The sequence below is a fragment of the Salvelinus sp. IW2-2015 genome, unplaced genomic scaffold (assembly GCF_002910315.2).
Source record: "Salvelinus sp. IW2-2015 unplaced genomic scaffold, ASM291031v2 Un_scaffold3018, whole genome shotgun sequence".
Lineage (NCBI taxonomy): Eukaryota > Metazoa > Chordata > Actinopteri > Salmoniformes > Salmonidae > Salvelinus > Salvelinus sp. IW2-2015.
The window spans coordinates 39258-61837 of NW_019944310.1; the positions used below are offsets into that span (position 1 = coordinate 39258).

The following is a 22580-nucleotide window of genomic DNA, read 5'->3' on the forward strand; positions in this document are numbered from 1 at the left end:
CTTTAAAAAACAAGGACATTTCTAAGTGACCCCAAACTTTTGAACGGTAATGTATGTCTTTGGATACGGCAGCTAGTCTGTCCTTTCTCCTTTGTGTTATGATAATAATGCCCACTGTACGTAGGAAGGGAAGGAACCCAGTTTGTTTGTAGGAAGGGAAGGAAACCCAGTTTGTTTGTAGGAAGGGAAGGAAGGAAACCCAGTTTGTTTGTAGGAAGGGAAGGAAGGAAACCCAGTTTGTTTTGTAGGAAGGAAAGGAAGGAAACCCAGTTTTGTTTGTAGGAAGGAAGGAAGGAAACCCAGTTTGTTTGTAGGAGGGAGGAAGGAACCCAGTTTTTGTAGGAAGGAAGGAAGGAAACCCAGTTTTGTTTGTAGGAAGGAAGGAAGGAAACCAGTTTTGTTTTGTAAGAAGGGAACAGGAACACCCAGTTGTTTGTAAGGAAGGGAAGGAAGGAACCCGTTTGCTTATAGGAAGGGAACGGAAACCAGTTTGTTTGTAGGAAGGGAAGGAAGAACACCCAGTTTGTTTTATGAAGGGAAGGAAGGAAACCCAGTTTGTTTGTAGGAACGGAAGGAAGGAACCCAGTTTGTTTATAGGAAGGGAAGGAAACCCAGTTTGTTTGTAGCGAAGGAAGGAAGGAACCCAGTTTGTTTATAAGGAAGGAAGGAAACCCAGTTTGTTTGTAGGAAGGGAAGGAGAACCGAGTTTGTTTGTAGGAAGGGAAGGAAAAACATTTGTTTGTAGGAAGGGAAGGAAGGAAACCAGTTTGTTTGTAGGAAAGGAAGGAAAAACCAGTTTGTTTGTAGGAGGAAAGGGAAGGAAACCCAGTTTGTTTGTAGGAAGGGAAGGAGGAACCCCAGTTTGTTTGTAGGAAGGAAGGAACCCAGTTTGTTTGTAGGAGGAGAACCCAGTTTGTTTGTAGGAAGGGAAGGAAGGAACCCAGTTTGTTTGTAGGAAGGAAGGAAACCCAGTTTGTTTGTAGGAAGGAAAAGGAGGAAACCCCAGTTTGTTTGTAGGAAGGGAAGGAAGGAACCAGTTTGTTTTGTAGGAAGGGAAGGAAGGAAACCAGTTTGTTTTGTAGGAAGGGAAGGAAGGAAACCCAGTTTGTTTGTGGAAGGGAAGGAGGAAACACCCAGTTTGTTTGTAGGAAGGAAGGAAGGAAACCCGTTTGTTTGTAGGAGGGAAGGAAGGAAACCCAGTTTGTTTGTAGGAAGGGAAGGAAGGAAGGACCCCAGTTTTGTTGTAGGAAGGGAAGGAAGGAAGGAACCCAATTTGTTTGTAGGAAAGGAAGGAAACCAGTTTTGTTTGTAGGAAGGAAGAACCCCAGTTTGTAGGAAGGAAGGAAGAACCTCCAGTTTTGTTTGTGGAAGGAAGGAACCCCAGTGTGTAGGAAGTAAGGAAGAACCTCAGTTTGTTTGTAGGGACAGGAAGGAAACCCCAGTTTATTTGTAGGAAGGAAGGAGGAACCCCAGTTTGTTTGTAGGAGGGAGGAAGGACCCAGTTTATTTGTAGGAAGGGAAGGAACCCCAGTTTATTTGTAGGAAGCAAGGAAGGAACCCAGTTTGTTTGTAGGAAGGAAGGAAACCCAGTTTGTTTGTAGGAAGGGAAGGAAGGAACCCCAGTTTGTTTGTAGGAAGGGAAGGAAGGAACCCAGTTTGTTTGTAGGAAGGGAAGGAAGGAACCGCAGTTTGAAAACTGTAAAAGGAAACTACTAACTCTAAACTGAACAAATCAAAAAGAATGAAGAAGTTCGGATCCCAAAGTCTAGCATAGTATGTCCTCCTTACACAAGGATGGGGCCCTTCAGTTCAAGTGGTGTTAAGCGCTAGGCCACGTAGTTTGTTGATTAATACAAATATCCTGGATGTTGGTAGTCTAGTCCTCCACAGGTAGGCAGGCCGACTGGCTCGAGTGTCCCAATACTGTACTGGTCACCTACGTGGGCCATTCCCCCCTATCCTACTCCCAGGCTTCAGACCTACTCCTGGCCTCCTCAGCTGCATTTGCAGGACTTGACGATCATGTTGGATAGCTGCTCTACTTTAGGGGTACGTCCAGAGTAGTAGAGAATGGTAAGAGGCTCCAGGTCCTGGGGAACGCAGCAGGGAGAGGCTGAGGCCTCTGGGTTCAGAGTGTTATACAGGCTCAGCAGCTATGGAGGAACAGGAAAGAGATGAGGGTATAAAATATACTTTTTTGGTCCACAAGCCATTCAAATTTTTTACCAGCCAAAATATTTTTGGGGGCTTTTACATTTTTTAACAAAACAGAAAATGATGAACATGCTTTCTAATGTTTATATAATAAATGTATTACTAGTAAGAAGTAAATGTGGTCTATTGAATAATTAAATTTTTTTGTGACCTGAGTTTAACCAAAATATCACAGACGAGACAAATGTTCACCTGCCTCTTTAAGAGCGGGAGGTTACCGTGGTAACGTGACTCCAGTCATGTTTGTACCTGTGAGATTGAGTCAGACTGGTAGAAACGCCGTCTCTTCTCTAGCAGTTGAAACTCAAACATAGAAAAACAATCTAGCTTGTGAACAAAATAATGTAAATAGCCAAGAAACACAAGGACAAAGTCTCACTTTCGTTTCAAGTAAATTAAACCTATTTTCATGCCTGAGCGCAGCTCTTCTAAAAATCAATATTTCACTCAGCTCTTCAGGTGTGCACAGCTCCCAGCCAGGCAGAGTTGCAGCACGAGGTGGAATAGGCTATATAGGATTTGTAGTTTAGATTTTGTGAGATTAATTTACCAGCTATGAAACAAAATGGCGGAAATACTTTGAAAACAGTTACTGCAGCATTTATTTTTACTGTAAATGTGATCATATTTCACTATTTTTATTCACAAACGCAAGTGAAACGCTCGCACAGTAGAGCCCTGACTTCCCACCAACAAGGCTGGTGAAATAGATATCTTACCCGCCAAAATCTACCCGCAGGTGACAGGTGTTAATTTTAGGCTGTGAAAGAGACATTTTGGTGTTTCTGATGTGGAAGCTGAAATGTGGACTAATGTTGATTCATGTGCAACTGTCCCGGTTTACTAAATTGCGTAAATAAATCAATCCTGGTAGATCTGAATTTTATTCTGGTTGAGTCCTGTGTATGATGTAATTTTGCTGAGTCTCACTGTACCTTAGCTACCTTACATGTGCTATTGAGCAGCTACCTAGCTAGCCTGTATTCTTATGTCATTATAGCCTTGGTGCAAATAACCACAATTGCCCTCACCTGTGTGTGTGATGTCAGAATGCCCTCACCTGTGTGTGTGTGTGTGTGTGTGTGTGTGTGTGTGTGCCCTGTGTTGTGTGTGTGTGTGTGTGTGTGTTGTGTGTGTGTGTGTGTGTGTGTGTGTGTGTGTGTGGCTGTCAGATTGCCCTCACCTGTGTGTGTGTGTGTGTGTGTGTGTGTGTGTGTGGTGTGTGGTGTCAGATTGCCCTCACCTGTGTGGTGTGTGTGTGTTGTGTGGTGTGTGTGTGTGTGTGTGTGTGTGTGTGTTGGTGTGGTGTAGAATGCCCTCACCTGTGTGGTTGTGTGTGTGTGTGTGTTGTGTGTGTGTGTGTGTGTGTGTGTGATGTGTGTGTGTTGTGTGTTTGTGTGTGTGTGCGTGTGTGTGTGTGTGCGTGCGTGTGTGTGGTGTCAGAATGCCCTCACCTGTGCGTGTGTGGGTGTAGAATCACTCACCTGTGTGTGCGTGGTATCAGAATGGCCTCACCTGTGTGTGTGTGGTGTCAGAATGCCCTCACCTGTGTGTGTGTGGTGTCAGAATGCCCTCACCTGTGTGTGTGTGGTATCGGTGCCCCTCACCTGTGTGTGTGTGGTGTCGGAGCTCCTCACCTGTGTGTGCGTGGTGTCGGAGCTCCTCAGGTAGGGGCAGGGCCCAGAACAGTAGTTAGCGAAGTATCCTTTAGGTTCGTGGATCCACTTCCAGTCCAGGTCCCGACGGAAGTCGATGTAGAGACGACGGACACAGCAGTTCTCCTCAACGGTGCTGGGAAAGGGGCACAACAAACTATGTTGAATCACTCATACCTTCTCACTTACACAACAATGAACTAGGTAGTCCGCTTTGATAACTGTTCAGTTACAACTCAACGATGTTCTTTTTAACAACAACAAAAAACTTTAGTTAGAGTCAGTTGAAGTTGCAATTAAGTTATTAAAGTTTCTCGTCTTGATCAACCGACACATGAATGGTTTCAGATTGCACATATGGGAAGGTTAGCTGGCTCGTTGATCCTTCGTCTGCTATTGTTGTTTTATGTTACAACAGATGTACCAGAAACAACTTCTAAAAGGCGCCTTTCAGGACATGACAACCGATAGGTGAAAACAGAAGTGCTAAAAGTTTCAGTCCTCACGAGAAGCAGTAGTCGGTGTCCAGAGCCCGTTTGCGTCTGCGTGGCTGTGAGTCGAGGCGGTGAGGAGGGATCATCATGAGGATGAGGTGAGGCAGGTACTCCTCCTTCTGCTTCTTCTTCTTCTTCTTCTTCTTCAGACGACCCAGGTCCCAACGACCCAGCTCCTCGTACTCCCCTTCCATACCTGCAGCAGAGAGAGGTCAGACATTACATATCAGCCAGTACATGTTACAGGGCACAGGTCAGACATTTTGTACGTTTCTCCCCTGCAGCAGAGAGAGAGAGAGAGAGGTCAAAAGGTCAGTCATTACAATTACAACTTTATTAATCCCAGAGGTGCGATTTGTTCAGGGCTGACAGGATGCTTTTAAATTAGAACAACCGTAAACAGTACACAAAAATACAATATCAACATTTAAGGCATCAATTAAAAATGTGCATGATGCAATTTCAGAAACTAAAAGTTCACAGAAGCCACAGTTGTTAATTCATGTCAGGGCTAAACTATCTCTAGAATAGTTCCTTATATATTCCTTGATGGTCCTGTTAACCAGGTGGATGGCCCTGCTCCTATTGGTGGAGCACTTCAGACAGAGCAGGCGGCGGCCCAATGGGGGAGCAGTTTGAACTGCGGGCTGAGGACAACGGGTGCTGTCCCCCAGGACGTCATAAGCCTTCCTCCTCAGTTACTGAGCTAGTCCACTTGTGACTTTTTGTCTTATAAAGCCTTTTTTTATTTATTTTTATTTATGTTTAGTGTTTTTTTTATTTGAATGTCAGTTCAAAATGGACCACACGAAGAAGATAATGTTATGCCTACTGACCTTTGAACTTGACCTCCAGCACTTCGTTCACATTATCGATGATGTCACCGTTGGGGTTGAAGGTGTGGCAGGGGCAGTGTACRCTGATCTCCAGACCCAGGTTGGTCTCTGACAGGAGAGAGGCATCATGTCAATCAATTAGTGCTGAGCGATTAATTAACCTAAATATTATAATTTTTTTAACGAATTGGTTCAATTATTTGAATTCCATTTAGTTCGTTTTTTCTTCTTCTGTGAGCTCGATGTGTAGTTTCTGTAGAGATTAAATCAGATCCAGCCTGAACTGTGTGATGTAGTAGGGAGTTGTAGTTTCTGTAGAGATAAATCAGATCCAGCCTGAACTGTGTGATGTAGTAAGGAGTTGTAGTTTCTCTAGGGATAAATCAGATCAAGCCTGAACTGTGTGATGTAGTAGGGAGTTCTAGTTTCTGTAGAGATAAATCAGATCCAGCCTGAACTGTGTGATRTAGTAGGGAGTTGTAGTTTCTGTAGGGATAAATCAGATCCAGCCTGAACTGTGTGATGTAGTAGGGAGTTGTAGTTTCTGTAGGGATAAATCAGATCCAGCCTGAACTGTGTGATGTAGTAGGGAGTTGTAGTTTCTGTAGGGATAAATCAGATCCAGCCTGAACTGTGTGATGTAGTAGGGAGTTGTAGTTTCTGGCCAATATTCTATACTGAACAAAAATATAAATGCAACACATGTAAATTGTTGGTCCCACGTTTCATGAGCTGAAATAAAACATCCCAGAAATGTTCCATACGCACAGTCATGGGTGGGCCTGGGAGGGCATAGGCCCACCCACTTGGGAGCCAGGCCCACCATGACTGCCCAGTCATGTGAAATCTATAGATTAGGGCCAAATTAATCTATTTCAATTGACTGATTTCCTTCTATTAACTGTAACTCAGTAAAATGAGTTGAAATTGTTACATGTTGCGTTTATATTTTGGGTATACATTGTTTAGTGCAGAAAATGTGGTAATTAACTACAATGACCAGAATCCTTTGCATGGGCGCTAAAACTTAACATGGAGACAGAGAGAAGATGGAGGGGGATAGAAAGCAGTTGGGTTATGAGCCTGAAAATACATGAAGTGATTGACAGTTGGTATTCAGCAGTCATTAAAAGTATGCCTTATTTACTTTGAAGAACTACTAAAATAGTGGATTTGTCAGACAGCAGCTCTATAGAGATGAGATGATGACTTGGGAACTAAATAATAATAAAGTCATTAAGTAAAACGAATGTAATATACACAACAGCTGACATTTATATATATATTAAAGTAATGTGAATAAATGATTGTTAATAAGTGATCAGCTGTAATGGACAGTCACTACCATCATGGGACTTTTATTCATTGTTTTATTCTGTGTTACAGCGTTCAACCCACATAATGCGTTTCATGTATTATAATTGTTTATATTTTTTATCTCGCTGAAACCCAAACCGACCTCAAAATGCACTAAATTGCTCAACACTACAATCAATGAATTAATCAAATCGTGGCATCCCTCACCTCTGTACATCAGCCACTCCCGTACCGTCTCTGTCACGTCGAAGGAGACCCACTCTGACGTTCCCTTGGTCAGCACGTTCTTGGCTCCGATGTAGCGCTGCTTAGCTATGTGCTCGTCTGGCCTCAGGATCTGACAACCAAGGGTAGGTGAGTTACTGTATACGAACGATACAGAGTCACTACACTGATGCTGTTGCAACTAGTGGAGACATTAAGTAACTTGTGAGAGGCATAAATAAACTCCACAATAAGGACATCATTGCTGCCATTACTGCCATGGCACTGCATGTCATATTCTAGAGCAGAGGCTTTAGAGAGAGATGCTTGTAGAATGTTTTGGGAACATTCAAGTAAAAAAAWWWTTTTTTTAATTAAGTGAATCGGCATCCTAAAACAGACTCAATTAAAATACTTAAACAGTGGAGGCTCATCAGAGGAGGTGTATTGTGGTGTATTCATTCTGCCGATTCTGTTAAAACGTTTCTTAAACGGAAGCAAACTGAACAAAACAAGGATAAACATTCCTGAATTTGTCCAATTTAAACTCTCGTTTTCAACTATTGGACTAATGATTCAACTAGATGCAGGCAAGAGTGTACAGAGTGTACAGTCTTCCCCGAGCCAGACCCTGTACACATCCTCCAGGACACACCAGCGTTACCCTGCCCTGAGTCAGACCCTGTACACATCCTCCAGGACACACCAGCGTTACCCTGCCCCGAGCCAGACCCTGTACACATCCTCCAGGACACACCAGCCTTACCGTGCCCCGAGCCAGACCCTGTACACATCCTCCAGGCCTGGCGAGCCATAGTTAGGTTCTGGCAGCTGCCCACCATCAAACCACAAGCTGGATATCATCGTCTCTCTCCCCACCAAACCACAAGCTGGATATCATCGTCTCTCTCCCCTTCCTCATTTGAAACTGACGTTTGAAAAATGGGGATGTGGAATAAGAGGCAACTTGTTTTTTGTTATCAATGTCAGTATGGTAAACCTATCTATGTATCTAAACTAAACTTTCTGGCCATATGAAAATGTAAAAAGTCCACTACTGATCATGCTCCTTAGCAAAACAAGAAGGCCTCTACCAGGCTCCTCCCTCACATCTTGGAGCACTGTGTTACCTCTACCAGGCTCCTCCCTCACATCTGGGAACACTGTGTACCTCTACCAGGCTTCCTCCCTCACATCTTGGGAGCACTGTGTTACCTCTACCAGGCTCCTCCCTCACATCTTGCGAGCACTGTGTTACCTCTACCAGGCTCCTCCCTTCACATCTTTGAGCACTGTGTTACCTCTTTACAGGCTCTCCCTCACATCTTGGAGCACTGTGTTACCTCTACCAGGCTCCTCCCTCACATCTTGGGAGACTGTGTTACCTCTACCAGGCTCCTCCCTCACATCTTGAGCACTGTGTTTCTCTCCAGGCTCCTCCCTCACATCTTGGACACTGTGTTACCTCTAATAGGCTCCCCCTCACATCTTGGGGAACACTGTGTTACCTCTACCAGGCTCCTCCCTCACATCTTGGACACTGTGTTACCTCTACCAGGCTCCTCCCTCACATTCTTGGACACTGTGTTACCTCTACCAGGCTCCTCCCTCACATCTTGGGACACTGTGTTACCTCTACCAGGCTCCTCTCCTCACATCTTGGAGCACTGTGTTACCTCTACCAGGCTCCTTCCCTCACATCTTGGGACACTGTGTTTTCTCTACCAGGCTCCTCCCTCACATCTTGGGGACACTGGTGTACCTCTACAGGCTCCTCCCTCACATCTGGCGAACACCGTGTTACCTCTACCAGCTCCTCCCTCACATCTTGGAGCACTGTGTTACCTCTACCAGGCTCCTCCCTCACATCTTGGAGCACTGTGTTACCTCTACCAGGCTCCTCCCTCACATACTCTTTCACCCCCTGCTTAAAGAGCACGACTTCTAGCAGTATTAATTGACAACTGTTACGTCCCAAATGGCACCCTAGTCCCTTTACAGTACACTACCTTTTGATCAAGGCCAATAGGGATATAGTCTAAAGTAGTGCACTATATATAGGGAATAGGGTGCCATAGGGATCTGGTCTAAAGTAGTGCACTATATAGGGAATAGGGTGCCATAGGGCTCTGGTCTAAAGTAGTGCACTATATAGGGAATAGGGTGCCATAGGGATCTGGTCTAAAGTAGTGCACTATATAGGGAATAGGGTGCCATTTGGAACACACATTCCATGTTGATGCCTGATGACATGGATGTTGCTTTGCAGGCCTTTGTGTTCCACGCCTCTACATGAAACTAGGAGGAAAGACTTATCATTGTCAAATCACATTTTATTGGTCACATACACATGGTTAGCAGATGTTAACGCGAGTGTAGCGAAACGCTTGTGTTTCTAGTTCCCAACGATGCAGTAATATCGAACAAGTAATCTAACAAATTCACAACAACTACCTTATACACACAAATGTAAAGGGATGAATGAGAATATGTACATATAAATATATGAATTAGCGAAGGCCGAACGGCATAGGCAAGATGCAGTAGATGGTATAAAATACAGTATATACATATGAGAAGAGTAATGTAGGATATGTAAACATTATTAAAGTGCCATTATTTAAAGTGACTAGTGATACATTTATTAAGTCAATTTATTTAAGTGGCCAGAGATTTGAGTCTGTATGTAGGCAGCAGCCACTCTATGTTAGTGATGGCTGTTTAACAGTCTGATGGCCTTGAGATAGAAGCTGTTTTTCAGTCTCTCGGTCCCAGCTTTGATGTCCCTGTACTGACCTTGCCTTCTGGATGATAGCGACGTGAACAGGCTCGGAAGCGACCATCTCTGCCAGATGACAGAGATGGCCGCCTCGCTTCAGGTCCTTAGAAAACTATACAGTTATTTCTTGGGGGTCAGGTGGAGTTAAAGATCTCTGAAGGACATGGAGAGACGGATGGGTACCTTTACATACCTGGTAGAGCTCGACCCTCTGTTCGTTCCTATTGGCAGCAGAGTTTGGAACCCTGAGAACACGGAACTCGGCTCGGAACAGGTTGGTGGAGTTCCTCTCCATGGCCGACACGTTGAAACGGAACACTTTGGAGGTGATGCCTTTAGGACAGTAGGGAAGGTCATCTGTAGGACAGAGAGAAGAGACCACAGTCAGTAACAATGAACCAGATTATGTTCCTACAAATTTTAACCAATAGACTGGTTGGAGGTGATGACATTGGGAGAGTAGGGCACGTTGTTGGAGTCAGAGAGGAGACAGACAGTATGGCAGGTTGTTGGAGACAGAGAGGAGACAGACAGTATGGCAGGCTGTTGGAGACAGAGAGGAGACAGACAGTATGGCAGGTTGTTGGAGACAGAGAGGAGACAGACAGTATGGCAGGTTGTTGGAGACAGACAGTATGGCAGGTTTTTGGAGACAGAGAGGAGACAGACAGTGGGGCAGGCTGTTGGAGACAGACAGTAGGGCAGGCTGTTGGAGACAGAGAGGAGACAGACAGTAGGGCAGGCTGTTGGACAACAGTAGGCAGGCTGTTGGGACAGAGAGGAGACAGACAGTAGGGCAGGTTGTTGGAGACAGACAGTAGGGCAGGCTGTTGGAGACAGACAGTAGGGCAGGCTGTTGGAGACAGAGAGGAGACAGACAGTAGGGCAGGCTGTTGGAGACAGACAGTAGGGCAGGCTGTTGGAGACAGACAGTAGGGCAGTTTATTTGTAAGAAACAGGCATAGGAGGACAGAGCTCAGTAATGCTTGCACACTGATGTTAATACTCTTAGCACAGCCAGGCAGGTCTTCTGTAAGAGAGAGAGACAGGAGACAGAAGAAAGAGATGCTTGATCACTTTGGAGGCGATGTCCCCCGGGCCGTAGGGAAGGTCACCTATAACAGTCAGAGGAGGAAAAGGAAGGAAGTACTGCTACAATGTGAGGTCATCTATACATATTGGTGAATGCCTATTTTTATCCAAACATTGATGAAGGCTGTCACCCAAATGAGTCCGTTTGCTCTGACCTCTGCTGCTTGAAAAGAAAACAACTAAATAATATTTCACTGTAGGATTTCCCTTTTTCCCCAGTATATGCCTTATGAACTCAGCACACAAGACTTTGTTATTACAGCATATTTAGTTGAACACGCCAATTCCCCTTTCTACAGACAGAAGAGACCCAGCTCAGTAACAATGTTGCTTTCAAACCAACATGCAGATGACTGTAAGTTTACCACAAAGCTAAACCAGTGGACTCCAGACTGGTTTTTAACCACAAGTTATCATTGCAAACTTCACAGGGGTGAGGGTGCCGCTAACAGCTAGCCTCCCTGCCGTCCGACTTGCTGGCTCAAATCAGGGAGGTTCTGCCTCGCAACACATGTGACCGCCCTGTTTTGACAACATGACCAATGGGTTGAGCCACTCAAAAATTGTACTTCTTGAGGGGCCCCATCCGCGACATTTCAAGGTAGCTGTGGCGTGAGCTTACGTCACGTTCTTACCTCCGTTACATAAAAATGTCCGCTTTGTAGAGAATGAATGTCAACGTGAATCTAATACCGTCTCAGACAAGCAAATGACGCCCTTATAAAAATATAAAATGTCAGAAAACTTCCTACCCATTGATCAAAATTGGTTGAAAGACGTCTTTTCAAACCACAAATATGTATTTTCAAAGTCTTTTCAACATCTTGTGCGCGTAGATACACGTTGAATCACCGCTGATAAACCAAGAGTTGACTCGGTAGATACTTCCCCTGCATAGTTCAGTAGATACCACATGTCCTCAACGTAGTTCATCTCTTCAGACACGTTGTTTTCCCGCGCCAAATTTAGTCGCAGCTCACATTGCCTTCGTCCCAAATGGCACCCCATTTCCTATGTAGTGCACTACTTTTGACCACTACCCATAGAGCTTTGGTCAAAAAGGAATTGCACTATATAGGAAATATGATTTCCATTTGTGACACAGCCAGTAATCGTTAATGATGTAATGCAGTCCATGCCCTCAAACGACTTTACTACTTTCCTGAATGGACCACTTACGCATGGCTTCGGCGTGGAACCTGATAACAGGCTTCGCCGTTATCAGCGTGAAGTCAGAGGGCTAGAAGCCTCTGGGGGTGGGGTGGTGGCGGGGGGGGGGGGGGGGGGTACATTTATTTTCTCAGTGAAGTAGTGTCCCTGTTTTGACTTGAAGTGACTTCACCTCTCTGGTATTCGGCGTCTCAAAAACCTGTCTGTCCTCATGGGCTGGGATTGACCCCCTACACCAGATCTCCCACCATATTCAGAGTGCTGATATAAGATCAGGTCCTCTCTGTCCATTTAATATTATTCAACATGATCTAAAAAGGTAAAACGAATCTATATCAGCTCTCCTACTAACTTCTGGGGGGTACATTTATTTCTCTAAGTGAAGTAGTGTCCCTGTTTGACTTGAAGTGACTTCACCTCTCTGGTATTCGCGTCTCAAAAACCTGTCTGTCCTCAGTGGGCTGGGATTGACCCCCTACACCAGATCTCCCACCATATCAGAGTGCTGATATAAGATACAGGTCCTCTCTGTCCATATTAATATTATTCAACATGATCTAAAAGGTAAAACGGAATCCTATATCAGCTCCCCTACTACTCTGGGGGTCATTTATTCCTAAGTGAAGTAGTGTCCCTGTTTGACTTGAAGTGACTTCACCTCTCTGGTATTCGGCGTCTCAAAAACCTGTCTGTCCTTCAGTGGGCTGGGATTGACCCCCTACACCAGATCTCCCACCATATTCAGAGTGCTGATATAAGATCAGGTCCTCTCTGTCCATATTAATATATTCAAACATGATCTAAAGGTAAAACGAATCCTATATCAAGCTCTCCTACTACTCTGGGGGGTACATTTATTTCCTAAGTGAAGTAGTGTCCCTGTTGACTTGGAAGTGACTTCACCTCTCTGGTATTCGGCGCTCTCAAAAACCTGTCTGTCCTCAGTGGGCTGGGATTGACCCCTACACCAGATCTCCCACCATATCAGGTGCTGATATAGATCAGGTCCTCTCTGTCCATATTAATATTATTCAACATGATCTAAAAGGTAAAACGAATCCTATATCAGCTCTCCTACTACTCTGGGGGTACATTTATTTCCTAAGTGAAGGAGTGTCCTGTTTGACTTGAAGTGACTTCACCTCTCTGGTATTCGGCGTATCAAAAACCATGCTGTCCTCAGTTGCTGGGATTGACCCCCTACACCAGATCTCCCACCATATTCAGAGTGCTGATATAAGATCAGTCCTCTCTGTCCATATTAATATTATTCAACATGATCTAAAAGGTAAAACAATCCTATATCAGCTCTCCTACTACTCTTGGTTTGTCAATACAGGGATAGCCCAGCCCAAACCAGTACAGACCAGCCCAGTACAGACCGGACCAGCCCAGACCAGAGTTGGTGTTGAAGATATCCCTCTAGGGGGCTGTGCTTTGGCAAAGTGGTGGGGTTATATCCTTCCTGTTTGGCCCTGTCCGGGGGTATCATCGGATGGGCCACAGTGTCTCCTGAACCCTCCTGTCTCAGCTCCAGTATTTATGCTGCAGTAGTTTATGTGTCGGGGGCTAGGGTTAGTTTGTTATATCTGGAGTACTTCTCCTGTCTTATCCGGTGTCCTGTGTGAATTTAAGTATGCTTCTCTAATTCTCTCTTTCTTTCTCTCTCTCGGAGGACCTGAGCCCTAGGACCATGCCTCAGGACTACCTGGCATGATGACTCCTTGCTGTCCCAAGTCCACCTGCTGCTGCTCCAGTTTCAACTGTTCTGCCTGCGGCTATGGAACCCTGACCTGTTCACCGGACGTGCTACCTGTCCCAGACCTGCTGTTTTCAATTTTCTAGAGACAGCAGGAGCGGTAGAGATACTCTTAATGATCGGCTATGAAAGCCAACTGACATTTACTCCTGAGGTGCTGACTTGCTGCACCTCGACAACTACTGTGATTATTATTTTTGACCATGCTTGTCATTTATGAACATTTGAACATCTTGGCCATGTTCTGTTATAATCTCCACCGCACAGCCACAAGAGGACTGGCCACCCTCAGAGCCTGGTTCTCTCTAGGTTTCTTCCTAGGTTTTGGCCCTTTCTAGGGAGTTTTTCCTAGCCACCGTGCTTCTACACCTGCATTGCTGCTGTTGGGGTTTTAGGGTGGTTTCTGTACAGCACTTTGAGATATCAGCTGATGTAAGAAGGGCTATATAAAAAATCTGATTTGATCCAGCACTCACAGCCCTTCGGCTCCGACCACATGATGACTTCTCTACAACACCTACCCTCCGCTCCTCCATCCCTGCCCTCAAATTACCCTGTCTGTCTCCTGTCTCCCCTACCCTGTCCATCCCTTTCTTTTCTTTAACTTTCTTTCATTTGCACCTGTCAGGGATTTGAGGCGGTGCAGACGCTAGCCTTAGATCCGCCAAATGTCAACAGTGTACCTAAAGCCTTTCAGCAGAGCTGTCAGGAGCTAACGTGTTTGTCCACACCACACTAAAAGGTGGGAAAGGAAAGGAGTGATGTCACTGCTCGGGATGCAACAGCAGGTCCACCGAAAGCGAAACTTCTTCAGAAAGAGAGAGAAAAGACAGAGACAAAGACAGAGAGGAGTCAGAAAGAGAGACAAAGATAGAGAGAAAAGAGACAGAGAGAAGTCAGAAAGAAGAGAAAGATAGAGAGAAAGATAGAGAGAAAGAGAGAGAGACAGAGAGAGAGACAAAGAGAGAGAAAGAGAGAGAGGACAGAGAGAGAGACAAAGAGAGAGAGAAAGAGAGAGAGACAGAGAGAGAGACAAAGAGAGAGAGACAGAGAGAGAGACAAAGATAGAGAGAAAGAGAGGAGTCAGAAAGAGACAGAGACAGAGACAGAGACAGAGACAGAGAGACAGAGAGACAGAGAGACAGAGAGAGAGAGAGAGAGAGAGAGAGAGAGAGAGAGAGAGAGGGAGAGAGAGAGAGAGAGAGAGAGACCTATGCTCCGTCCAAATGGCACCCTATTCCCTACCTTTGATGAGAGTCTAGTCGTGCACTGTTTGGGTTCTTTGTGCTGTATCTGTCCACCAGTTAGGTCTTGACCGCAGTACTTTCTGGGAAATACGCCTCTCTGCAAACACAGGAAGCCAGTCCTCTCAGTCTCTCACCTCCCCTAAAACACTTATCTGGTGTGACTCACAGTTCCTCTGGTCTGAAGAAGTAGTAGAGGTCTGGTTCTGAAGTAGGAGGGTCTGGTCCGAAGTAGGAGGGGTCTGGTCTGGTCTGAAGTAGGAGGGGTCTGGTCCGAAGTAGGAGGGTCTGGTCCGAAGTAGGAGGGGTCTGGTCTGGTCTGAAGTAGAGAGGGTCTGGTCTGAAGTAGAAGGGGTCTGGTCTGAAATAGGAGGGTCTGGTCTGAAGTAGGAGGGGTCTGGTCTGAAGTAGGAGGGGTCTGGTCTGAGTAGGAGGGGTCTGGTCTGAAGTAGGAGGGGTTGGTCTGAAGTAGAAGGGGTCTGGTCTTGAAGTAGAGGGGTCTTGGTCTGAAGTAGGAGGGGTCTGGTCCGAAGTAGGAGGGGTCTGGTCTGAAGTGTAGTCTGGTCTGAAGTAGGAGGGGTCTGGTCTGAAGTAGGAGGGGTCTGGTCCGAAGTAGGAGGGGTCTGGTCTGAAGTAGTAGGGGTCTGGTCTGAAGTAGGAGGGGTCTGGTCCGAAGTAGGAGGGGTCTGGTCCGTGCTGTCTAAAAAAACATTGCTGCACGTCTGAAGTTCGCAAAAGTGCACCTAGATGTTCCACAGCGCTACTGGCAAAATATTCTGTGGACAGATGAAACTAAAGTTGAGTTGTTTGGAAGGAACACACAACACTATGTGTGGAGAAAGAAAAGGCAAAGCACACCAACATCAAAACCTCATGGTGGAGGGAGCATCATGATTTGGGGCTGCTTTGCTGCCTCAGGGCCTGGACAGCTTGCTATCATCGACGGAAAAATCAATTCCCAAGTTTATCAAGAAATTTTGTAGGAGAATGTAAGGCCATCTGTCCACCAATTGAAGCTCAACAGAAGTTAGGTGATGCAACAGGACAACAACCCACAAGACAGAAGTAAATCAACAACAGAATGGCTTCAACAGAAGAAAATACGCCTCCTGGAGTGGCCCAGTCAGAGTCCTGACCTCAACCCGATTGAGATGCTGTGGCATGACCTCGAGAGCAGTTCACACCAGACATCCTAAGAATATTGTGGAACTGAAACAGTTTCGTAAAGAGGAATGATCCAAAATTCYTCCTGACCGTTGTGCAGGTCTGATCCGCAACTACAGAAAACGTTTGGTTGAGGTTATTGCTGCCAATGGAGGGTCAACCTGTTATTAAATCCAAGGGTTCACATACTTTTTCCAACCTGCACTGTAAATGTTTACACGGTGTGTTCAATAAAGACATGCAAAATGATAATTGTTTGTGTGTTATTAGTTTAAGTAGACTGTGTTTGTCTATTGTTGTGACCTAGATGAAGATCAGATAAAGGGTTTATGACCAATTTATCCAGGTCATTCTAAAGGGTTCACATACTTTATCTTCCCGCTGTATAACAATGTTCAACCGGTGTGCACTATTTTCTTGAGTAATTCAAGCCACTAGAAATTCTCAGGTATAAAGACTCACTCCTACAGCGGTGTGAAGACAGTCTTCCTGGCATTGGAAGACATTTCAAAAACATAGCTCTCTTCCTCTCTGAGGTAAGTGGAATTCTAAAAGTCTGTAGCCAGCTGAGGGAAAGGGCAATGTGCACAACAGAGAATATATAAAAACCATCCTCCATGTTTGCTGCTGGCTCCTTCCAGAAAGCAGCATATGCTGAAGTCATTATTCCCATTGGGGGGGAATTCTGTCTATGCATGATGCCGCTATTGACAACTGACAAGTGTACCCAGCTCTTTTAATAAGCTCTCTTATGCACTTTGCACTGTTTTTTAACTTTCATTTATAGTTATGTTGTATTGTATCTCATGTGTATGCAGCAACCTATACTGTTACAGATGACTATTGTCACCTAACAGTAACTAAATACTTTTAACAGGATGACCTATTGGTCACCTATTGTCACCTAACAGTAACCTATACTGTTACAGATGACTATTGTCACCTATTGTCACTTAACAGTAACCTATACTGTTACAGATTAATTGTCACCTATTGTCACCTAACAGTAACCTATACTGTTACAGATGACTATTGTCACCTATTGTCACCTAACAGTAACCTATATCTGTACAGATGACTATTGTCACCTAACAGTAACCTATACTGTTACAGATCTATTGTCACCTATTGTCACCTAACAGTAACCTATACTGTTACAGATGACTATTGTCACCATAACAGTAACCTATACTGTTACAGATTACTATTGTCACCTATGTCACCTAACAGTAACCTATACTGTTACAGATTATATTGTCACCTATTGTCACTAACAGTAACCTATACTGTTACAGATTACTATTGTCACCTATTGTCACCTAACAGTAACCTATACTGTTACAGATTACTATTGTCACCTATTGTCACCTAACAGTAACCTATACTGTTACAGATGACTATTGTACCTATTGTCACCTAACAGTAACCTATACTGTTACAGATGACTATTGTCACCTATTGTCACCTAACAGTAACTATACTATTACAGATAACTATTTTTCTATACACTATAGGGGATAATGTTATTAGGATGAGCCAAGTGGCTAAAGAGGAAGATCATCAATCGATATCATATTGATCGAGATCATTAAGATAGTTTGACCTTTGACCCCACAGGGAAAACTGTAACGCTATAGAGTTTTGTAAACCACGAGAAATGGTGTATTATCCTAAATGGGGAAGGAGGGTGAAGTTTCCCCTAGACACTGATCTTGGGTCAGTTTGACTTTTCTCCCCACTCATGGATAAGGTTAATGATTGGGGGGAGGGGAAGCTGATCCTAGATTCTGTGTCTAGCGGTAACTTCATCCCGGAGCCAGTTTTGTGAAGTTGCCCCTAGACACTGATCTTGGGTCAGGTTTGCATCCCCCCCCCCCCCCACATAATTGTTAAAGTTAGGATTGAAGGAGGGGGAAGCTGATCCTAGATTTGTCCCTAGAGGAAACTTCACCCCTGGAGCCTCCCTCAATATTCATCACTCATTATGTTTGTTTACATGGTGCTTTTAACTGGCTTCGGGACGTAGTAGGGGAGCTAAAAGGCAGCAATCTGTCACGCTGTGTTGCTTTTTTTCAAGACCTCTTTATATGATCCAACACAGAGCTATGGGGGAGGGAGAGCATTTTACTACAACACTTGTTTGATTTCAAAGGGACCATGATGCAATGGGCTTTGCGTCGACCCACAAGGCCTCTTCCAATTCTTCCACACTTAAAAACACTAAACCTCCCTCTCCCTCTCCCCCCCCTCCTCTTCCCTCTATACCCCTCTCTCTCTTTCTACCCCCCCCCCCCTCCCTCTCCCTCTCTACCCCTCTCTCTCTTCTACCCCCCCCCTCTCCACACGTCTCTTCTCAGAAGTTGTGACTCAGACCTCACAGACAGTGTGTGGAGGGGAGTGGCTCTCTATAAAGGTGATATGTAGGTGAGATAGGGAAAAGGGAGATCGTGGGGAGTGGATCTCTATAAAGGTGATATGTAGGTGAGATAGGGAAAAGGGAGATAGTGGGGAGTGGGGAGTGGATCTCTGGCTAAGGAGTGGAGGAGGTCCTTCCCTCAGCTAAGTTTTCCTGTCTCCATGTTAACTTTCCCTGTCCTCCCCCCAGCTAAGTTTTCCTGTCTCCATGTTAACTTTCCCTGTCCTCCCCTCAGCTAAGTTTTCCTGTCTCCATGTTAACTTTCCCTGTCCTCCCCTCAGCTAAGTTTTCCTGTCTCCATGTTAACTTTCCCTATCTCCCCTCAGCAAGGCTTCCCCTTCCCTTCCTCAGCCCTGTTCCAATCAGCTTGTGCAGATGTCCCTCTCATTTGGGCCTGGCTGAAACTAAAACGGACACATCTGGTGAGAGGGACTGGGTCCATGGTGGAAAAAGAGGGAGGGAAGAGGAGGAGTGGGAAGGAGGAGTAGGAAGGACTTTACACAAAACACCAGTCTTCTGGATTGAAATAGGTTGGGGGAAAGAGCCGAGGCAACTTCCAGGTTAAATCCACAACATAGCTTCTACAAGTCCCACATTTCACAGAAGTCCTAGACACCATCTCGAATAAGGCCAATAAAGTGAACTGAACAGAAGTTAGCACATCTAAGGCGATCTTAAACAGATCGTTTCTGACACATTCCATCCGTGTACTCACAGGGTTTCCCAAACTCAGTCCTCATGACCTCAAAGGGGTGCACGTTTTGGTTTTTGCCCCCAGCACTACACAACTGATTCAAATAATTAAACTTTTCATCAAGCTTTGATCATTTTTAAATCAGCTGTGTAGTGTTATGGAAATTAAACAAAACGAGTACCCATTGGGGTCCCGAGGACCGAGTTTGGGAAACGCTGGTCTACTGTATACCACACACTACATATATGCAACATACAGAGTTTGGTTGGTTCCTATCCGTTGTCAACTATCAACTATGTAAAGCCCACATAGGACCCATCATTGTCATGACAAATAGATAAACCACTAATTTTAAAGTTTTCAAAATTACGCATTTGGCACGCTCTCTATTCATTGATCTCGTGCGTAATGGTTCCTCTCTAGGTTTCTTTCTAGGTTCTGGCCTTTCTAGGGAGTTTTTCCCTAGCCACCGTGCTTCTACACCTGCATTGCTTGCTGTTTGGGGTTTTAGGCTGGGTTTCTGTACAGCACTTTGAGATATCAGCTGATGTACGAAGGGCTATATAAATACATTTGATTTGATTTATTAATGGAGCACCCACCTACCATCAAAAAGAGTTACCAAAAATAACAATAGAAAATAGCTTATCAACCAAAAGAGCATTAAGATGAATATAACATAACACGACTTAGCCTACTATTTTCTGGCGGTCCCTGGACCATGTTGAATTTGTATATCTCTTTGGCATAATATTCGGTCTCCGTGTTGTCTTGGCCGCAACTTTGCTGCTGGTCTCTCCCCAACTCCTCAAGCAGCTCCCGGGTACTGTTATACAACGACTGGATCTGGTAGGAGACCTGACTGGGTCCCAGGGAGTGTGGCGGGCTGGTCAGCCGGAGCTTACTCAGTATCTGTCCCCGTATCGCCTCGAACCTCTTCCGCTTCACATGATCGATATCCACCGTGGCGCATGTTGACAGAGACAGACTGATGGTCGTGTAGTCTAGGAGAAGGACCAACAGAAGAGCTTTACCGAGATACATGTTTCTGTTGCTCAATTATGCACTTGGTTTGTGAAGCACTTAGGTAAACAAATTTAGTCTAATAACGGATTCACACCGGTGACTATTTCCCAAGGTTCCTACGCGTAAAAGTATGTTTAAACTTTCAAAATCAACTTCATAGCAGTTTACAAAAACTATTTTCTCGCACTTTCATTTGGCTTCTTCATACACGTATGTCCTCTCCCGAGGAAATCCATTTTCGCTGGTTTGTGATCCATAGAAATCCAGGTGTGTATTCAGCCATCAGACATCTATCGCCCAGCGGTTCCAAATGAATCAATTCCCAAAGCGCGGGCCAAACTAAAATCTACTTAGCGCAATAACGGTCTCAATCATGATTCTAGTAGCTGAACGCATACCGCCTATGGACTTTTCTTTCTCATTCTTCTATTTAACCCTTTTCGTTCACTTAGGTCGCCCGCCTCGCCCCACAACTGTGCATCCTTCCTTTATGTATTGTTTAATTGTCATGAACAACTTCGTGTCACTGACCCGCACGCACCTTCTCCTGACAGTGCCCGACTAACTTCACGTTGCAGAGCTGTGCGCCCTCCAGCACGGGCTCACGTTTGTTTTATACGGACGGCTGTGACGTTTTGATGGAGGAAGGACCACAGGTTATCTATCCCATGACCATAACTCTATTCTGTGTAGAAGCTCTCAAATCTCAAAATATAACTTATTATCAGTTCAATATAATGTGTCATATCATATGTAATTCTAAACGTTTATCCTATTTTATATATTTTTTAATAGTTTAAAGTGATAAAGTTTAGTTGTATGACTTTATTATTACTTTTCCAAGGATCAATGTCGCTTGTAGGCTATTTTGATAGCATGCAATTACTCTTGAGGTGATTTTATTGATCTGATTGCGTTAATCACTGTTGTTAGAGGAAAATGGTAGAATATCGGCATCAGTAATTAACTTGGTAACGAAGGTGGACCGATCAACTGCTGCTCCTGTCCTTTTGAAATAGACAGTACTCCCTCTAGTGGAACATCAACGGTATTGTAAATTGAAACATGTCTGACACAAACCAGACCCACGCAGTGCCTGCTATCACATCCCTGTCTTATCCTTGTTATCGCTGCTCATAATAGTACTTCACTGAGAAGCATTTATTTCATTTCTAGATAAATTATTAAATGATACACCATCATTTGCTCCATCCAGGATAGATGGACTTGTTCCATAACAGCTGAACCAAAGTCTGAGTCCCAAGTGACACCCAACGTAACACACTATATAGGGAATAGGGTGCCATTCCCCATAGGGCCCTGGTCTAAAGTAGTGCACTACATAGGGAATAGGGTGCCATTCCCCATAGGGCCCTGGTCTAAAGTAGTGCAACTACAATAGGGAATAGAGGTGCCATTCCCATAGGGCCCTGGTCTAAAGTAGTGCATTACATAGGGAATAGGGTGCCATTCCCCATAGGCCCTGGTCTAAAGTAGTGCATTACATAGGGAATAGGGTGCCATTCCCCATAGGGCCCTGTCTAAAGTGATGCACTACATAGGGAATAGGGTGCCATTCCCCATAGGGCCCTGCAAAGTAGTGCACTACATAGGGAATAGGGTGCCATTCCCCATAGGGCCCTGGTCTAAAGTAGTGCACTACATAGGGAATAGGGTGCAATTTGGGATGCATAACGAAATCCACTTTACTAGAAATTCCAGGGACATTACTCCAATAGAGAGTTTCCAAAGTAGTCCGTCTTTCAACACGCCCCGTCCCGTCAGGATTCCCGCACACTCAGGAACCTCAAACCATGATCCCTGATGAAATCTATTCTTCCGCCATGTTTATTTTGTAGGTCCTCTTAAGTTGTTGTATTTACAGAACGGTATTTATTTTTATTCCTAGAATATACTGTATCCACTGGCTGGTTACATTTCTCATATCCCTTCTACGGGTCAAAGGTCAGATTGAACTTTAGTTTAGACCCAATCATGGGGCAGGAATGGCGTTTCACTAGCTATAACGTTTACCACCGGTATGCATAGTGATATGAAACATTCATCAATGTCCAAATAAGTACTGTATGTTTGTTTAGGCATGAGTACAGTTTCTCAGGTATCCTTAAAGTAAATTAGATATTTCAGTTTTTCTTTTTCTCCAATAAATTAGCAAAAACAAAATGTTTACGTCTTTCCACTTTGTCACTATTGTCTGCTGCAATCCTTCTCTTTCTCTCATCTTTTTCGTGCACAGAGTGTCGTCTCCTTTATCTCTGCAGTTATCTGGGAAAGGAAAGTTAAACCACAGCTATCTGGGAAAGGAAAGTTAAACCACAGTTATCTGGGAAAGGAAAGTTTAACCACAGTTATCTGGAAAGGAAAGTTAAACCACAGTTATCTGGGAAAGAAAAGTTAAACCACAGTTATCTGGAAAGGAAAGTTAAACCACAGCTATCTGGGAAAGGAAAGTTAAACCACAGTTATCTGGGAAAGGAAAGTTAACCACGTTATCT

At 44.6% G+C, this 22580-nt stretch overlaps 1 protein-coding gene across 2 annotated transcripts; it reads right to left on the reverse strand.

Annotated features, from left to right (window-relative positions):
- Nucleotides 1-1503: 1503 nt before the first annotated feature.
- On the reverse strand, nt 1504-20643 carry LOC112075180 (transforming growth factor beta-3 proprotein-like). Of its 2 annotated transcripts, none has more exons than XM_024142207.2 (7): nt 19737-20643; nt 9693-9856; nt 6724-6853; nt 5200-5307; nt 4376-4559; nt 3852-4005; nt 1504-2153 (listed from the first exon to the last, which is right to left on the reverse strand). In XM_024142207.2, exons 1-7 carry the CDS (start codon nt 20080-20082, stop codon nt 1995-1997), a joined length of 1245 nt encoding a protein of 414 aa, XP_023997975.1. In that variant the 5' UTR covers nt 20083-20643; the 3' UTR covers nt 1504-1994. The 2 variants fall into 2 exon arrangements, with proteins under 2 accessions (XP_023997975.1, XP_023997974.1); XM_024142206.2 differs by having other exon boundaries at nt 3822-4005.
- Nucleotides 20644-22580: the final 1937 nt, after the last annotated feature.